Source organism: Natrix helvetica (genome assembly GCF_964273705.1).
Source record: "Natrix helvetica genome assembly, chromosome: 2".
Lineage (NCBI taxonomy): Eukaryota > Metazoa > Chordata > Lepidosauria > Squamata > Natricidae > Natrix > Natrix helvetica.
The window spans coordinates 255,087,581-255,103,938 of NC_138552.1; the positions used below are offsets into that span (position 1 = coordinate 255,087,581).

Sequence of the window (16,358 nt, forward strand, 5' to 3'; positions counted from 1 at the left end):
TCAAAATATAATATAACTTTAGTAGTCATTACAGTTTAAAATGTCGATTATAAATACAATTAAATATAAAATTCTATCTTTTTTTAGAACATCCTAAAATTAAAAAGTCTGATTCAATGTTCTGTAGCATCTATGTCAGAATTGTGTGAAGCAGAGTTCCCCAATCTTTTCGCCTTTACAGACTAGCAGGGGTGGTGTTTGTGCACAAGCAGCCAGCAAGCATGCATGTGCAGCTCCATTTTGCGTGAGCAGGAGGCATGCATGCCCACTGCTGCTTGTGCAAGTGGGGATGTATGCATGCTCGGTTGCTACTTCTGTGGCCAGGTTCTGAACAGCTCATGGGCTAGTAGTGGGCTGTGGCCCACTAGGTTGGGGACCCCTGGTATAAAGGAACCTCATACTTTTCCAATAGGAAGCCCCTTGTTGTTTATCTGCTTTGTAGAAGCATGGCAAAATGTGATCTCCAAAAAGAAGGTTCCATTTTGGCAATGCAAGAGAAATTTCTGCATATATTTTTGGCCTCAAATTGTAGAATTTGTAATAGTCCCATCTGTTTTGTACAGTTCAAGTTGCAGTCCTCAGCAGAAAATCTTTCATGAGGCTTGAATTCAGTCTTCTTTTTTCAAATTTCTGAATCAGTATTAGCAAAGAGAAAAAATAAATAAATGTATTTTTATTTCAATGAGTATGTATATAAAGGAAAGATTTGAGGCAAAAAAACCCTATTTATTTTATCCTTTTGATACTTTTATATTTCATTGATTTGTGCTCAGTCTTGAGAAGTAGAATATTCTTTAAAATATATTATCCATAAAGTGCAGCTTAGAACTCAATGATTTGTTATGTGCTGTTTGAGGGATACGTGATTTTTTTCCTTGCAGATGTGGAAAAACCACTCAGGTACCTCAGTTTATCTTGGATTCCTCCCTTGAAGGCCCTTCTAATAAAGTAGCCAACATCATTTGCACCCAACCTCGTAGGATTGCTGCCATTTCTGTTGCTGAACGTGTAGCCAAGGAACGAACAGAAAGAGTTGGAATTACTGTTGGATACCAAATCCGGCTAGAAAGCGTCAGGGTTTGTTTTTTTCATTTTACATTTGTTGAAGTGGTAATTCTAGTAATGTGTTTTAATATAACTCTTTTTAATAAGTGAGAGAAAATGTACATAAGTTTACTGTTTTACTCTCCCCTATGTATTCCTTATTGGATCTAAGAATGATACCAGTCATTTGAATATATTTTGGCCAGTGAGTTATAATATATTTTGTTGTGCAACTCCCAGGATTATAGGCAACTATATAAATTAAATTAAATTATTAAATTAAGTTCCACTGCCTTTTTGTCCATGTATGGACATTCCTTTTTCTCTGTTTAAGTAAGGAAGTGTTCCAGGTTGCTTAGTTATAATTATATTAGACTTTTGCATTCACTATCATTCACCAGCCAGAGTCCAATTTACAATACTGAAAGATATTTTGCTTCATTAGTCATGAACAAGTTTGTAGTTTTTTGAAATAAATAGGATAGACTTTAATAGGGTGAAGTATAAAATTCCACATCTGAATAGGAAAAAATGTAAAACACAAGTATAGCATAGGGAAACCTGGTTGGATCTGAGGATTCATTTTTACTATAAGATAAACATGAGCCAGCATTGTGGAATCGCTGCTGAAAAGGTAAATGCTATATTAGAGTGTTTAATGAGCCCAAATCCTGGGAAGTATAGGTTCCACTCAACTGTGTTCTGGTCCATCATTTGGTTTATAGGTATCACAGTTCAAAAGGGGCATGATAAAATTGAGCAAATTCATGCAGAGCTATAAAGATGGCGAAGGGTCTGGAAACCAAGCTTTATGAGTTAGCTTCTTGAAAAGACAACTGAGGAGGAGATATAATAGCAGCTGTTAAACATTTGAAGGGATGTTTGACAGAAGAGAATAAACTAATTTTCCATCGCCGCAGGGGGCAGAGTCAGAGCCATTGGGTTAAACAGGAAGGAAGGAGAACCTTCCTGACTGTCCAAGATGTCAGTCAAAGGACATGCTGCCACACAAAGTGGTGAGTTCTCCTTTGCTCGAGGTCATCAAACAAAACTGATAACTAGATGGTTCTTGAATTGAGCAGGGGGTTGGAGTAGATGATCTCCAAGATACATGCCAACTCTATAATTATAAACAGACTGCCATTTTATGATCCATGGAAAACAAAATAATCTGACAGAACAATGATTTTCTTGGCCATTTTAATATTTTATCTTTTTTATGTAAGTCGTCTTCTACACGGCTATTGTACTGTACTACTGGAGTGCTTCTGAGAAGACTAGAAGGAGATAAAAATTTACAAGGAATAACTCACATTATTATTGATGAAATACATGAGAGAACAGAAGAAAGGTAATCAAACCTTTAAAAGCAGGGACTTTTTCATTATTGTATTTTATAACCTTTCTCTACATTTATTCTATTTATCTGCAAATGCTTCTGTTGAATTACCATTCCATTTTTTATTTTAACATTCCATTTTTGCTCCGCTAATCTGGCCAATCTAGAGGTGGACCCACATTTTTCTTCAAACTGGAAGCAACTGAATTCCTGGAACAATAGATTTGGGGATTTGGGGAACTGATTCATTCACCAGTTCCACTTTTGCTGTGGTTGTTAGCTCTGTTAAAAGTGAAGTCATCTTCAGTCCCAGAAGTCCAAAGTTTGTAAATTCATTTCCTTTCCCCTTGTCGTTGTGGTATGCAGAAGGAAGAATTTATTTATTTATTAGATTTGTTTGCCCCTCATTTCATTTCAACAGAATACCTCATGCATATTCTGTTTTAAGCTACCAAGTCAGCAAAACAATCTAAGGAGTATTCCTAGCTTCTTTAACAATCAGTGTTCAAATCACGATTCCCAGCATTTATATAATCATATACCAGGCACTGGAGAAAATGAATAAAATAAACTACTATCCAGTCTTTCAGCTGAATAGAAAACTGAGAAAGGTGAATGTATGGCAAAATTTGGGTTTTGTGCCATGATCTTTTAGCTTTGAGATCACACGAGCTAACTGTTACAGTATACACTAAGGTATTACTTATGAATCCTGGATTACTACATTATGCTAATCAACCTCTAGATTGGAATTATTAACATTCGGTTCAAAGATGTGAGGATATTCTTTGAAAAAAATCTTGGCCCACTGTCTTTCTCCTATGCCCGTGATGGCTAACCTATGGCACATGTGCCACAGGTGGCATGTGGAGCCATTTGTTAGGGCATATGAGGCATTGCCCTGTCAGCTCCAGCGCGCATGTGCGTGCTGGCCAGCTGACTTCGGCCTTCTTTTGGGTGAAAAATAACCCAATGCGCAAACCGGAAGTTCAGGAACAGACTTCTGGTTTGCGCGTTGGGCCGTTTTCACACTCCAGAGGCTTCAGAGAAGCCTCCTAAAGGCTCCGGAGGGCGAAAAACGACCCTATGGGCAAACTGGAAGTCCATTCCTGGACTTCCGGTTTGCCAGTAGGGCCGTTTTTTGTGCTACGGAGGACCTCCGGGAAGGCAGGGGAGGCTCTTTTTGCCCTCCCCATGCTCCTAGAAAGCCTCTGGAGTCTGGGGAGGGCAAAACCCGGGTCCATCATGTACCAAAAGGGGGGGAGAGCGGGGGTCACGCACGCATGCACATGGGGTCGCACACATAGCATTATGAGTGTGGGCACGCCCATGCACGACCCCCATGTGCTCCCCCCCTTTTGTCACGCGATGGGAAAACATTTAGCCATCACTGTCCTATGCTCTTAATTGACTGCTATCTAAGAAGTTACTTTCCCCAAAATTTTTGCTTTTCATACACTTAAAATTTGTATTTCATTGATGAGGACAAATTATTGTGCTCTCCTTCCAGAATAACAGAGGAGGTATGTTCTTCGTTTTTCAGTTTATGCCATAATATGCAATATATTTACAGCTTTGGACCTCGAACATTAAGAACTAAATAGGGAGTGGACACCCAAGAATCTCTTTTAATATTGAAAGAGGAGGCAAAAACATGCAAATGTTGGAATAATTTTTCCTTGTTTTTTTCCAGTGACTTCTTGTTATTGATTATGAAGGGCTTATTGTTACAAAGACCAGAGCTGCGTGTTGTACTAATGAGTGCTACTCTGAATACAGACATCTTTTCTCAGTATTTTAATTCCTGCCCTATTATCAAAATACCAGGTGAAAAAAGCTTCTTTTACTATTAATTCCTTCACTATTTTGCCTTCTGTTGATTTTACAGTATTATAAGTTTCTATATATTTGCGTCATATTGTATTGATAATAAAATATTTGAGCTGAGGAAACTATACTAATTTTAATAATTTGAAAGGCATAGTAACCATAGTAAAAAGCAATTTTAATATTTATTCAATAATTCAATGTAATTACCTTTCAAGTGCAAAAAAAGCAATCTAGAACTTAATATTTGTTTTACCAATTTCTTCTATTTACCTTTCTATTTTTAAATACAAAATAATGTGCATTTTTTTAGAGTTTTGTAGTGTTTTTAAATTATTTTAAAATATATATCTAGTTTATTATTTTTCATAATATTCAATGTAACAATTATATGAAATGTTATGACAATTGTAGACTCTCTGTTTATTTGCTGATATTTTATTTTCCAACCACGTCCTTTTTCATTTTTTTCTTTTTTTATGTAGCGGTTTATTCCTTAAATGGATTAAAATAATACTTTATTAAAAAAAAGATTTTTGTTTGATGCCCATTTTGCAGTAAAATTCAAGCTATAGCTATACAACAGTGCTCCAAATTTGTTGGAATAAAGCTTCCAATTCTTTGCTCTGTTTTGCACATATTTTGGGTTTATTTCACTAAAACTATTTTCCTATCTATTTATCATTGTTTACATCTCTAGGAAGCACGTTCCCTGTAGAACAGTTTTTTCTAGAAGATGCAATCGCAATGACTGGGTAAGAAGTCTCCAAAACAAGTCTAGCACCAGCAATCCTTTTACGTAATATAAGTTTCTTTTCAGATTGAAAATTCAGACTGTTGTTGGAGCAACCTTGCAGAATAACACAGTTAAACCTCAGCTAATGTAGACAACACTACTGCACTGTATCAAATAGGATTTTAAATTAGACACGCCCCCGGCCACGTTTTCAGCCATGATAGCCTCCTGCAGCCCTCTGCCAGCGAAAATGAAGCTCGGGCAGGATACATGTGCCCCCCCCCCCCCCCGAGCTCTGTTTTGCTGGCAGAGGGCTGCAGCAGACCATCTAGACCAAAAACAGCATAGGCTCCGTTTTCACTGGCAGAGGGCTATCAAAACAAACTAAAAACAAAACAAAAGGATAAATGTTTCCCTTTTGCATTTGAGTACGCAAAAAGGGACAGGAAAGGAGAAAGGGAAAGAGGAAAAAGAAAAAGATGGGAAGAGAGCAAGGAAGGAAAAATAAGGAAAGGAGAAAGGAGAAGGAATAGGGAAGGAAAAAGGAAAGAAGGAAGATTATAATGAGAGTGACTGAGAGCCTCAGGGAAGTCCTGCCTTAGCACTTGGCCACCACAGGTGCCCCCAACACAAGTTGCGTGTCAAGCCCACCATGGCCATGCCCGGCCACAGCCACACCCATTACACAGCACCATTCATAAAGTATAAGCTTCTGGGAAAACTGTTTGCTATTTGAAAAGCAAGGATAACTGCTTGCTTTTTTCCCCGTGACCTCTCTCGGCATGCATTCAGGTATGTTTTGGAGCATGGCAGTCCATATATGCGCAGAGTAAAACCAACTGCACACAAGACAGGAAGGCACGCACGGACTGCTGCAGAAGAAGTGGAAGAGACTCTAAAGCACACTGGATTGGTGAAAATTACAGTGCAGGATTCAGTCCCAGATCAAACACTGACTTTCCAACAATTGCTGATACGTTACAAAGGTATCCCTCTGATGAACATGGTATACCCATTGGTTTCCAGGCAGTCTTTGTATTTGAAGAATATTTTGTTTATTACCTGAAAGTTGTATTCAAAAATTGTAAGACTAAAGCCTCTTGCGTACCTATCTGTACTAGGTCTTATTTGTGCCAAATTTTTCAGTTCTTTTTAGAATTTTCAACAGAGAGATTCCAAATCCTGGCCATTATCTTTCATAAAATAAGAATTGACATGTGATTTCAGCTATGCAAGTAAGAATACTGAATAATAGTTAAAATTATTTCCCTTGGAATATGAATGATTGGTGGTGAGCAACTGGGAAATGTGTCCATCTTAATTTATTTTTCAATACTTTCTGGGCAGGAAGCAAAATTCAAACTTTTAAATTCAGTAAATTCATGCTCGCACATTGGATAGAGAGGACATGGTACTGAATGAAATGTATACTAGGGATAAATAGGTGAGTGAACAAGCAGTCTGCTATAAGGGATAGTAGAACTCTGTATATGTAGCTCAACAGGGTGATTCAGGTCAATAGTAATATTACTACTAATTATTATTACTATTAATACTTACTAATTATTACTAATAATATTAGTAATAATGCTATTGTATGTCCAAGTGGAAATTCAGGATTTTATTTATTTTAATAATCTAATCCTCTAATTGAAATGTCTGTTGTGTGAGATTTTAGGACAATGCAAAGGGTCTGGATTGGATTGGATTGGATTTATTGGATTTATATGTCTGAAGAATCAAATTTTATATTTGAAAGGTTGAAAATATATGTAACATTTTAAAAGTGTCAGATAAAGTTTTGCTACATAGGAATTTTGATATGTCTTGGCGTTTTGCATTTTTACTAATTAAATTTACTACATTTTACTGCTGAGATTATTTCTTTCTCTGCTTATGCATATTTCTTTTTTCTTTTTTGGTAGGTGTTAGCAAACAAGTATTACAAACCATGGCAAACATGGATTTAGACAAAATAAATCTTGAATTAATTGAAGCCTTATTAGAATGGATTGTCAGTGGCAAACATTCATATCCACCAGGTAACTTAAAAACAGTTTAAAACGGTGATCTGTTTTACAAATTGATTAAACTGAATAGTTCAAATATGTACAATTTCATAGAAATAGGACATTCTTACTATTGTGATGAGGAATTACATTTTTAAACAGGCATTGCATCCAGACAACAATGTAAAGAAACGGCTATTTTTACTTATTCCCTCCTCTTCCCCTACTTTTTCATATACAGCTTAATTATTTTTATGTTTACCAGGTTCCTTCTTCAAAAGGACTAATAAGATTTTTAAATAATTGTGGTTTGTTTTAAATGAATTATTAAAGGTTGTACACAAGAAAATAAGGGAGTGAAAGACAGTACTTGTAAAAGCACCATATATTTCAAATAAACTAACACATTAGCTGAGGGGTTGTCTGAATTTAAGTAAGTCACATGAACAAAATTCAGGCACTTGGCAAAAAATGTAACTATAAAAGTTGCAGTACCCTGGGGTCATGTAATCATCATTGTGACCTTCCCAAGGGGCTACCAACAAGCAAAGTCAATGGGGGAAGCTGGATTCATTTAATGACTATATGGTTAAACTTAACTACTTAACTCCCACTTAACAACTGTGGCAAAAAAAAGATTGTAAAATTGAACACAACTCACTTAACATTCACTTTATGAAAGAAGTTCTGGTACCAATTGCGGTCATAAATCAGGGGCTACTTTTATAGGATGATTCAAGCACTAAGTGAGGAGGGGTACTTATTAGAGTAGCTTGGAGGCCATGACAGTGCAAGGCATGAATAACTAGCATCATCCAAGTATAAAAATAAATGCTCTGAAAAAGGAATATTAGTGTGTACCTTCCCTCTAACACACTAGACCATAAATCTTTAAACTTACTAAGTTACAAACTCTCATGCAAATAACACAAAGAATACAAAAGAGGTGTTTAGATGTAAAGACCCAATGGAACTGGATTCCATTATAATAAATTGAGGCCTTAAATGTTCTCTTCAGATCCAGATCATGCTAACTGCTTTTTCAGAGTCAGCCTTGCATGTTTAGCTATTTATTTATCACCACCTACAATTGGTTTTTAATATATCTATAAACAATATAATAGAATGTCCCTGGCAGTGGTGGGTTTCAAAATGTTTAGAACCTCTTCTGTAGGTGTAGCCTGTTTTGTGGGAGTGGCTTGCCAGCCATGTGACTGGGTGGGTGTGGCCAACTTGTAAAATGTGGTGAAACTCACTTAACAATGCTCTTGCTTAGCAACCAAAATGTTGGCTCAAAAACTCTGGCATTTGAAGCACGCAAGTCTTAAAGCTGTCACGTTACAAGACCCTTGCACCCCTAACCCTTTAGAAAAAAACCTCCAGGGGTGTTCAAACTTGACAGCTTTAAGACTTGTGGATTTCAACTCCCAGAATTCCTCCTCTTGCTCTTCATCTTGATGATGTGTGGACAGGCGGGGGGAGGGAGCTGGAACCGGTTCTAAACGGCACTGTAGATTTGTGGAACCTCTTCTATAGAAGAGGTTAGAACTGGCAGGAACCCACCCCTGGTCCCTGGTATAAAGAATAAAAAGGGCAATACAAATAACACTTTAAAACACCTGTATACAGCACAACACAAATAAAACAAAATGAAGCTAAGTAGCCAGGACTTAATGTATAAACAAGTAAGGAGTTCATACTATAGATTGCAGTACTCTCCAGAAAAAAAAATGTTTTCAATAGACACTTTAAGCCTTATTTTCAATCATTTTACAAAGATTCAGAGACAACATTTCATATAGGAAAACAGTTATGGGTAGGTAGTCATTGATGTGCGTGAAGCAATATACGTTATGGACATCTGCAGAGGCAGTAAATGACACACATTCAAAAAGTGCAGAACTTTGATCATCCCAACATCCCTTCATTTTGACATCGTCCATCCCACCTGTTACCCTCAATAATATAAAAGGCATTTGTTGTAATTGTGTTTTCCAAACGGAAGTACTTTCTGCATTGAAAATGTAAAATATGAAGCAGCAGAGAGGAACAGAAAAACAAAGATAAATATGGCAGCGAAGTCAACAGAATAGCCTCTCCTCATTTTATTATTTTAATTCATGTTTAGGCGCAGTACTGATATTTTTGCCAGGTTTAGCAGAAATCCAAGCATTATATAAGCGGTTGCAGTGTAACGCCATGTTCAACAACCGGCACAGCAAACGGTATTGTCTTTTTAATCTACTTAAATTAAAAAATAGAAATATATTTTAATCTCATCAATGAATTTAGGCATTTTATTTAAAAGTTACATAACATTTCTTCCCTGAACCACATGACTTTTCTGCACGGGAATATAGCCACAGTGAATGCTTGTTTACTAATATTCTATACTTCTCAGTCAAACTTTTGAAGTATTGGAACTTCCAAACTATTGTAATCTGGTTATTGAACCAATAACTTGATAAATATATATTAGCTAATCTTTTAGTACCTCAACCATGTTAAAATCGTACCTGGGAAGGTGTTGCAACAGAGAAGGTAGATCTCCTGGATCCCAATAAATAACATTGCTTAAAGGAGGGACCTGGAACAAGCCCAACCCAACAATTCTGGTGGGATGAGCAAAAACAGTTAAAAATGGGTGTCTCGCAAGCAACCTGCCCCTATGCGATGTAGAACTTTATAAGTGACAATCAGAATTATTCAGAAAATAGCTTTAGGAGCCAGTGCAGCTCATGGAACAAAACTGTTACTTGGGTGAAGAGTCCAAAACAGTTGTATGTTGCGGGCATTACAGTGATCTAAACAGCACATAGCAAAGGCATGAGTGACTGTGAGTAGGGCCTCCTGATCCAGGAGTGTGCATGGTGGATGCACAAGATGGATTTGTGCAAAGGTCCTATGAATCCAAGAGTACCCCCAATTCTGATCCAGGCACAGATGTACAACTGAATATCATAGCATACCAGCAATACAAAAGTATTTCCCTTTTTTACCGGCTGATTTCACCTAGCAGTTTCTTGTAGATGTTGAAAAGGAATGAGGAGAGAATAGAGCCCTGCACTACCCTGTAAACGAGGGGAAAGGACTAGAGCTCTCCCTTCATCAACTATCCACTATACCTAAGCATAAACTAGAACTGGCCTTGAAAGAAAGAAGGCAATCACAAAAAGTGGTCTCTCACCAAACAGGCCCATAATTTTTGTTAGTGATAATCCCTTTGAGGCTGTAAATTGAGATGGAGATTAAAAGATGATAGTTGTTCTCTGATCTAGACTTCAATTTTCATCGGTCCCATTCATCATAATCAGTGATCTGGGTGGATGCGACTTAGCTGAAAATAACAGGAGGACAACAAACTGGAATATTTTGTGTATATACAGTGCTACCTTTCATGTTTCTTTGACTAAAATTAGTGGGTCCACCCTCTCTATTCATGTACTTATATAACTTTGCTTTGTTGTACACCACCCAGAGTCCTTTTCCAGAACTATGATAGATAGATAGATAGATAGATAGATAGATAGATAGATAGATAGATAGATAGATAGATAGATAATAGATAGATAGATGATGATAGATAGATAGATAGATAGATAGATAGATAGATAGATAGATAGATAGATAGATGATAGATAGATAAATAGGTAGGTAGTTAGATAGATAGGTATATAGGTAGGTAGATAAAAAGGTAGGTAGATAGAGAAATGTATGTTTCTCCATTTTATTTCTGAAGGAGAGCATTGAACTTTCCCCAAGCCTACATATTGTTGCTGGAAGTGCAATTTCCAAAATATTGCATTTTTTATTTTGATATACACTACATATATAATAAGGGCATCTTATCAGTATATGGGCAATTATATTGATGTGGCTTATTTAGCATAAAAAAATCAGACTCCAAAGAAGAATTGAAATTGCCCAATTCTGATTATATGAAAAAAGTAATATGGTGATGGAAGAAATGCTCACAAAAAAATCTTTCAAACCTGTTCTCTAATCTTTTAGTTGTGTTGTGCATTGTCTACATTCAACTCTTTCCAGTGAAGATCAGCAGTACGTATTCTTCCAGCCTCCTCTTGGCACCACCAAGATCATCATATCTACAAACATTGCAGAAACCTCCATAACCATCAATGATGTGGTCTATGTGATTGATTCAGGAAAAATGAAAGAAAAAAGGTATTTAAAAAATCTGGGGGAAGTAATGGCTAAGGACTCAGAACAATAAATGGCTAAGGACCATGACAACCTGTTATGGACGTTATGCGAATAATGTCCATAACAGATCTGTAGTTTGCTCCACAGTTTTGGCTCATATGCAGAAGTTACTATTATGGTTTAGTTGATAACATATAGGTATTTATGTGAGCTGTGGTGGCTCAGTGGTTAGAATGAAGCACTGCAGGCTAATTCTGCTGACTGCCGGCTGCCAGCAGTTTGAATCTCACCAGGCTCAAGGTTGACTCAGCTTTCCATTCTTCCAAGGTCAGTAAAATGAGGATCCAGATTGTTGGGGACAATAGGCTGACACTGTAAACTGCTAAGAGAGGGCTGTAAAGCACTGTGAAGTGGTATAAGTCTAAGTGCTATTGTTATCAATGGATCTGTCAAATTCAATAAGGCTTTGTTTCCTTGCTTTCCTATCTCTCTCATTTTTTATTTGTTTACACTTGAACCATATTTTTAATGTCCCCATTTAGGTAAGATTTAACATTTTTACTTGATTTTCTTTCTTTGGCATGGATTTTTCCTGTTTTTCTTTTGCACATTTTAAAAGAGAAATGGTAATATGTGAATTGATTGCCTACCATGTTTGATAAGGCTGTGTTTTTTTCTAGCATTGATCAACTTTTGACTGTATATTTTCAAGCAGTGATTTTAAAATATATATACATTTGGGAATAAGGATAAAGACCGTAAACCAGTGGCCATATATCACAATGTGCTGTCATGCAATTTAACTTCGGCTGATTGTTTTATGGTGAATCTTTATGACTTATTTTATAAACTGTGACTAAAACCACAGTTTAGCAGAAGATTCAAATAATTACCTAGAAGCATCATACGTTCTCAATATTATACTTCCTAGTTCATGACCTGTCATGTATTTTAATACTGCAAACACAGTTCTGTATTTTCCCTCTGGTAGGTATGATCCAAGCAAGGGCATGGAAAGCCTGGAGGATTTATGCGTGTCCAAAGCCAATGCCTTGCAAAGAAAAGGACGAGCAGGCCGTGTAGCTTCTGGGGTTTGCTTTCATCTTTTCAGTAGCCATCATTATAATCATCTTCTTTTAAAGTTCCACTTGCCCGAGATACAGCGAGTGCCTTTGGAACAGCTTTGTCTCAGGTAAATTATTATTTTGCAAATATTCCAGCTAAACCTCAACACATTTTGTGGTTCATCTTGTAAACACAAATCTTCTTCTGTTCTTACTTCCTTTTCCTGCTATTTTCTTACTACTGTCAAGTGGGGGATTCAATTTTTTTTAAACTACTGGTGCTGTAGGCATGCCTTGGAAGGCATGGTGTGCCTTGGTGGGCGTGGTGGGGGAAAGATACTGTAAAATCTCCATTCCCTCCCCACTCCAGGGGAAGGTTACTGCAAAATCCCCATTTCCTCCCAATCAGCTAGGACTCGGGAGGCAGAGAATAGATGGGGGCGGGGCCAGTCAGAGGTGGTATTTACCAGTTCGCCGAACTACTCAAAATTTCCACTACCGGTTCTCCAGAACTGATCAGAACCTGCTGAATACCCACCTCTGTTACTGTCCCTTAATGGCTTGCTTCTTGGCAAATGTGCAAACCAATTGCCTGATTTTTCTTGATTAGCTTAGTAAGTAGCAATATCAAAACAATTCTAACTCTAAGGTGGCAGAAGCATCTCCTCTTTAGGTAGCACTTGTTTGTGTACAAATGCCACAAGTTCCGTGCCTGGGATTGCCAATTAAATGGATTGAGTAGTAAGCAGCCTCTAGCTAGAGATCTGCAATATTTAGATCCAAAGCAGGCAAATGCGCTTCACAACTATGAAGGGTACTCCCAGTGTACTCAGCAGAAATCCCTCCTGCTGTGTCCAGGATCTTGTTATCTGTGAAAGCAACATTTCAACATGGATAATAAAATCACAGGTAATAGGATTTTTAACCTATGAGTATAGGTTTAGATTCTGGAACATTGGAAAATAGAAAAAATATCTCAAATACAAAAAGCACTCAGAAATAAGTATTGTATACTGTACCTTTTGAACCTTGAATAAAGTAAGAACATTGAAAATAACTGGAGAAATTGTATGCTGGATTCTTGTCAGCCTCATTAGGTAGACCAGTCTAAGAAATCAACTCCACAGGAAAACTCAAACTATTTTTATTCAGATTAGCTATAACAGAAGCCTGCAAGTGTGATTGTGTTATACCTTCTCTCCTTCTTATACTTCAGTGAGTTAAGAATATGTCTGAGCCACTTCCAAATATTTCCTGTCTCATATGGATATAAAAGGTGTTTCACAAGATCTTGTGTATGGATCTTGTATATCTGCATTTTTGTACTCTCCACAATTCTGTACTTCGTTGCATGCACTATATAGCAGAGGATTGGTAATTTTCTTTGGCTGAACAATATTTTTTTCCCCAGAATAAAGATTTTGGAAATGTTTTCCACACATAAACTTCATTCAGTGTTTTCACAACTTATTGAGCCACCAACAGCTGAATCTATAAATGCATCAAAGAAGCGGTTGCAGGATATAGGAGCCTTAACATCAGAGGAAAAGCTTACTCCCTTGGGGCATCATTTGGCCTCCTTGCCTGTTGATGTGAGAATTGGGAAATTAATGCTTCTTGGCACCATCTTTCGCTGTCTGGATCCTGCACTAACAATAGCAGCAAGCAGAGCTCACAAATCACCTTTTGTAAGTATTATTATGATGATCTAGGATTCCCAGAATATGGGTTGTTGTCATTTCAAGAGATGACAGTTCTTGGTTCCCCTTTACCTGGACATGGGCAGCTGTCACTGAGCCACTGGTATTGGATGTAGGTGTTGGCATCATCCTTCAATAGTCTTTGCACTTACAGCAGTAGTTCCAGGCTCAACATGCTCCCAAGCACCTAGTTTTACTTTCTCCCTCTTTCAAGGGTGGCTCTTTCTGGTTATGTTCCTGGAAGGCACACTGAGCCTGTGCACCTGTGGACAGTTCATGCTTGCCTTTTATAATGATGGATTGTGTTCTCTTACAAGAAATGGAAGAGGAGCACTGCTTGGGTTGCCTATTTATTTGGAAAGCCCTGGCAAAATGCAGCCTGCAATAACAACAAATCTTTTTTACCTCAGAACACACTGGTACATAGATATACCATATACAAACTTACATTTATTCATAAGACTAAAAAGTATAAAATATTAAAATTACCTAACAATGAAATGAATATAACAATAATACAAATATCAGTGATGATCACCAGTATTAACACTAAGATTTAGTCAAAGGTGGGATAAATAGAGCAAATAGAGGTCCATAATAGGGCAACCTAAAAAGATATATGAAAGTAATGGTCATTTTTTTTTTAAAGACAGATAAGGATGGTTCTCTCTGCCACTATAGTTCTTTCAAATTTCATCTTTAATATAGGTACTTCTTGCTTAACACCAGTAATTGGGACCAGATTTTCTGTTGCTAGGTGAAACAATGTGACATGATCAATGTGATGTTGTGATATCACGTGGTCATGGGATACTCCAACCTGTGTGAGGCAGTTGTCAAGCACTCAGATTGTGATCTCATGACCACAGGGGTTGGTGTGATAGCTGGTTATAGGTATCACTCATTCAGCAGTGTGGCAACTTGGAAAGTGGTCATTAAGTGAGGACTACCTGTAGATGAACATCCCGGTATAGAGACCAACTCCACAGAACCATCCTCACATGGATCTGTAGGCTGCTGAAGAGAGGTGTTTTTTAAAATATCTGCATAGGACTTTGCTACTTGATCCTTGGCTGAGATCAAATATAACTTGACAGTTTTATTAATAAGGGAGGCAGTCAATTAACCTATTATTTTACAGGGTCGTAACCACCACCAATTTTCAGAAGTTCAACTGTAATTCATTCCTATGTGTTCATAGAATTTAGATAAATTCTATACAGCTGAGACTGAATTTTAACTTTAAATATATTATCTATGTAATTGAATTTTTTTATTAATTATAAAGATTTCTCCATGGGACAAAAGAGAGGAAGCATTCAAGAAAAAGCTTGAGTTTTCCATAGGAAACAGTGATTATCTGGCTCTCATCCAAGCATATAAGGTAAGAGTTAAAAAGTTCATTTGGGATATCATGTTAAACATCCTTTCAAACTTTGGGGATTAAATAGTAAGGTAATATTTTTAATTTCCACTCTTTAGGGATGGTGCCAGTCTTCAAAAGAGTGCTTTCAAGCAGGTTCCACATTTTGCAGACAAAACTTTTTATCAGAAAATGTTCTTCAGGTAACATAATATTTTTATTTTGTATCATTACCTTTATAAGGGTTTTGCTGACCTTGTAAAATAATTTGTTCTAATACCTACTTCTTGTTGTGCCATATGTTTTTCCCTTATATATAACCTGAACAATTTTAGACTAGGTTTGTTTATGCTATTATTCTATTTCATTTCATTATGCCTCTGCTCTGGATGGTGGACCTCATGGTTCCAGGGGGAAAAAAGGTAGATAATTTGCATTTATGTAAAAGTCTTATTGAATTCATACGGCTGATCCTCCTCCTCCTTTGTACCACATTGTTGCCCCATTTGTGATTATATTCTCAAAAAGCACCCAATGTGGTGCATGTTGTAAAGGAAGGTACTGGGAAGAGGCAAGATGAAATACAGGTAGTCCTTGACTTATAGCTGTCAGTGAGCCAGTCCATCATGTTTGTAATTTGTGACTGTCATAACAGGGGTCAGTCATGTGACTGTACCTGATTTTATGAGTTTTGCAAAGGTTGTTAAGAAAATCACCACACAAGTTAAGCAAATCCACGGTCGTTTAACAAATTCCATAGTCATTTAGTGAACCACTGGTTCACTATGGGTACAGTTTTGAAACCAGAAGTAGGTGCCCGTTTTCAGCAAAACTGTCCTAAAATGCAATCATGTGACACAGAACACTGCAAATAGTCATAAATGCAGCTGTGTTGCCAGGTGCTTGAAGTTCAGTCGCATGACCACATGGCAGGGAGCTGACCAGCAAACTTCAAGTTCAGGTCTTAAGTAACACCAAGGTAGGTCTGTCATAACTTCAAATGGCCCCTAAGCAATCAGTGATAAGTTAAAGACTACCTGTAATACAAGTAATACCTTTTGGTTGCTGTTATTGATCTTCACATTGAGGAACTTTTAGGAAACTGTTGAAGA

The 16,358-nt window shown here is 37.2% G+C and overlaps 1 protein-coding gene across 1 annotated transcript in view; it reads left to right on the top strand.

The window, feature by feature from the left end:
* DHX57 (DExH-box helicase 57) overlaps window positions 1-16,358 on the top strand; it is a 37,707-nt gene that overhangs the window by 11,504 nt on the left and 9,845 nt on the right. The window contains exons 8-19 of the mRNA XM_081945297.1: window positions 882-1,077; window positions 2,271-2,395; window positions 4,077-4,210; window positions 4,911-4,965; window positions 5,739-5,932; window positions 6,872-6,988; window positions 9,084-9,180; window positions 10,967-11,140; window positions 12,111-12,311; window positions 13,595-13,871; window positions 15,172-15,267; window positions 15,366-15,449. Coding sequence (XP_081801423.1) covers window positions 882-1,077; window positions 2,271-2,395; window positions 4,077-4,210; window positions 4,911-4,965; window positions 5,739-5,932; window positions 6,872-6,988; window positions 9,084-9,180; window positions 10,967-11,140; window positions 12,111-12,311; window positions 13,595-13,871; window positions 15,172-15,267; window positions 15,366-15,449 — 1,750 coding nt within the window. The remainder of the gene's footprint in view (window positions 1-881; window positions 1,078-2,270; window positions 2,396-4,076; window positions 4,211-4,910; window positions 4,966-5,738; window positions 5,933-6,871; window positions 6,989-9,083; window positions 9,181-10,966; window positions 11,141-12,110; window positions 12,312-13,594; window positions 13,872-15,171; window positions 15,268-15,365; window positions 15,450-16,358) is intronic.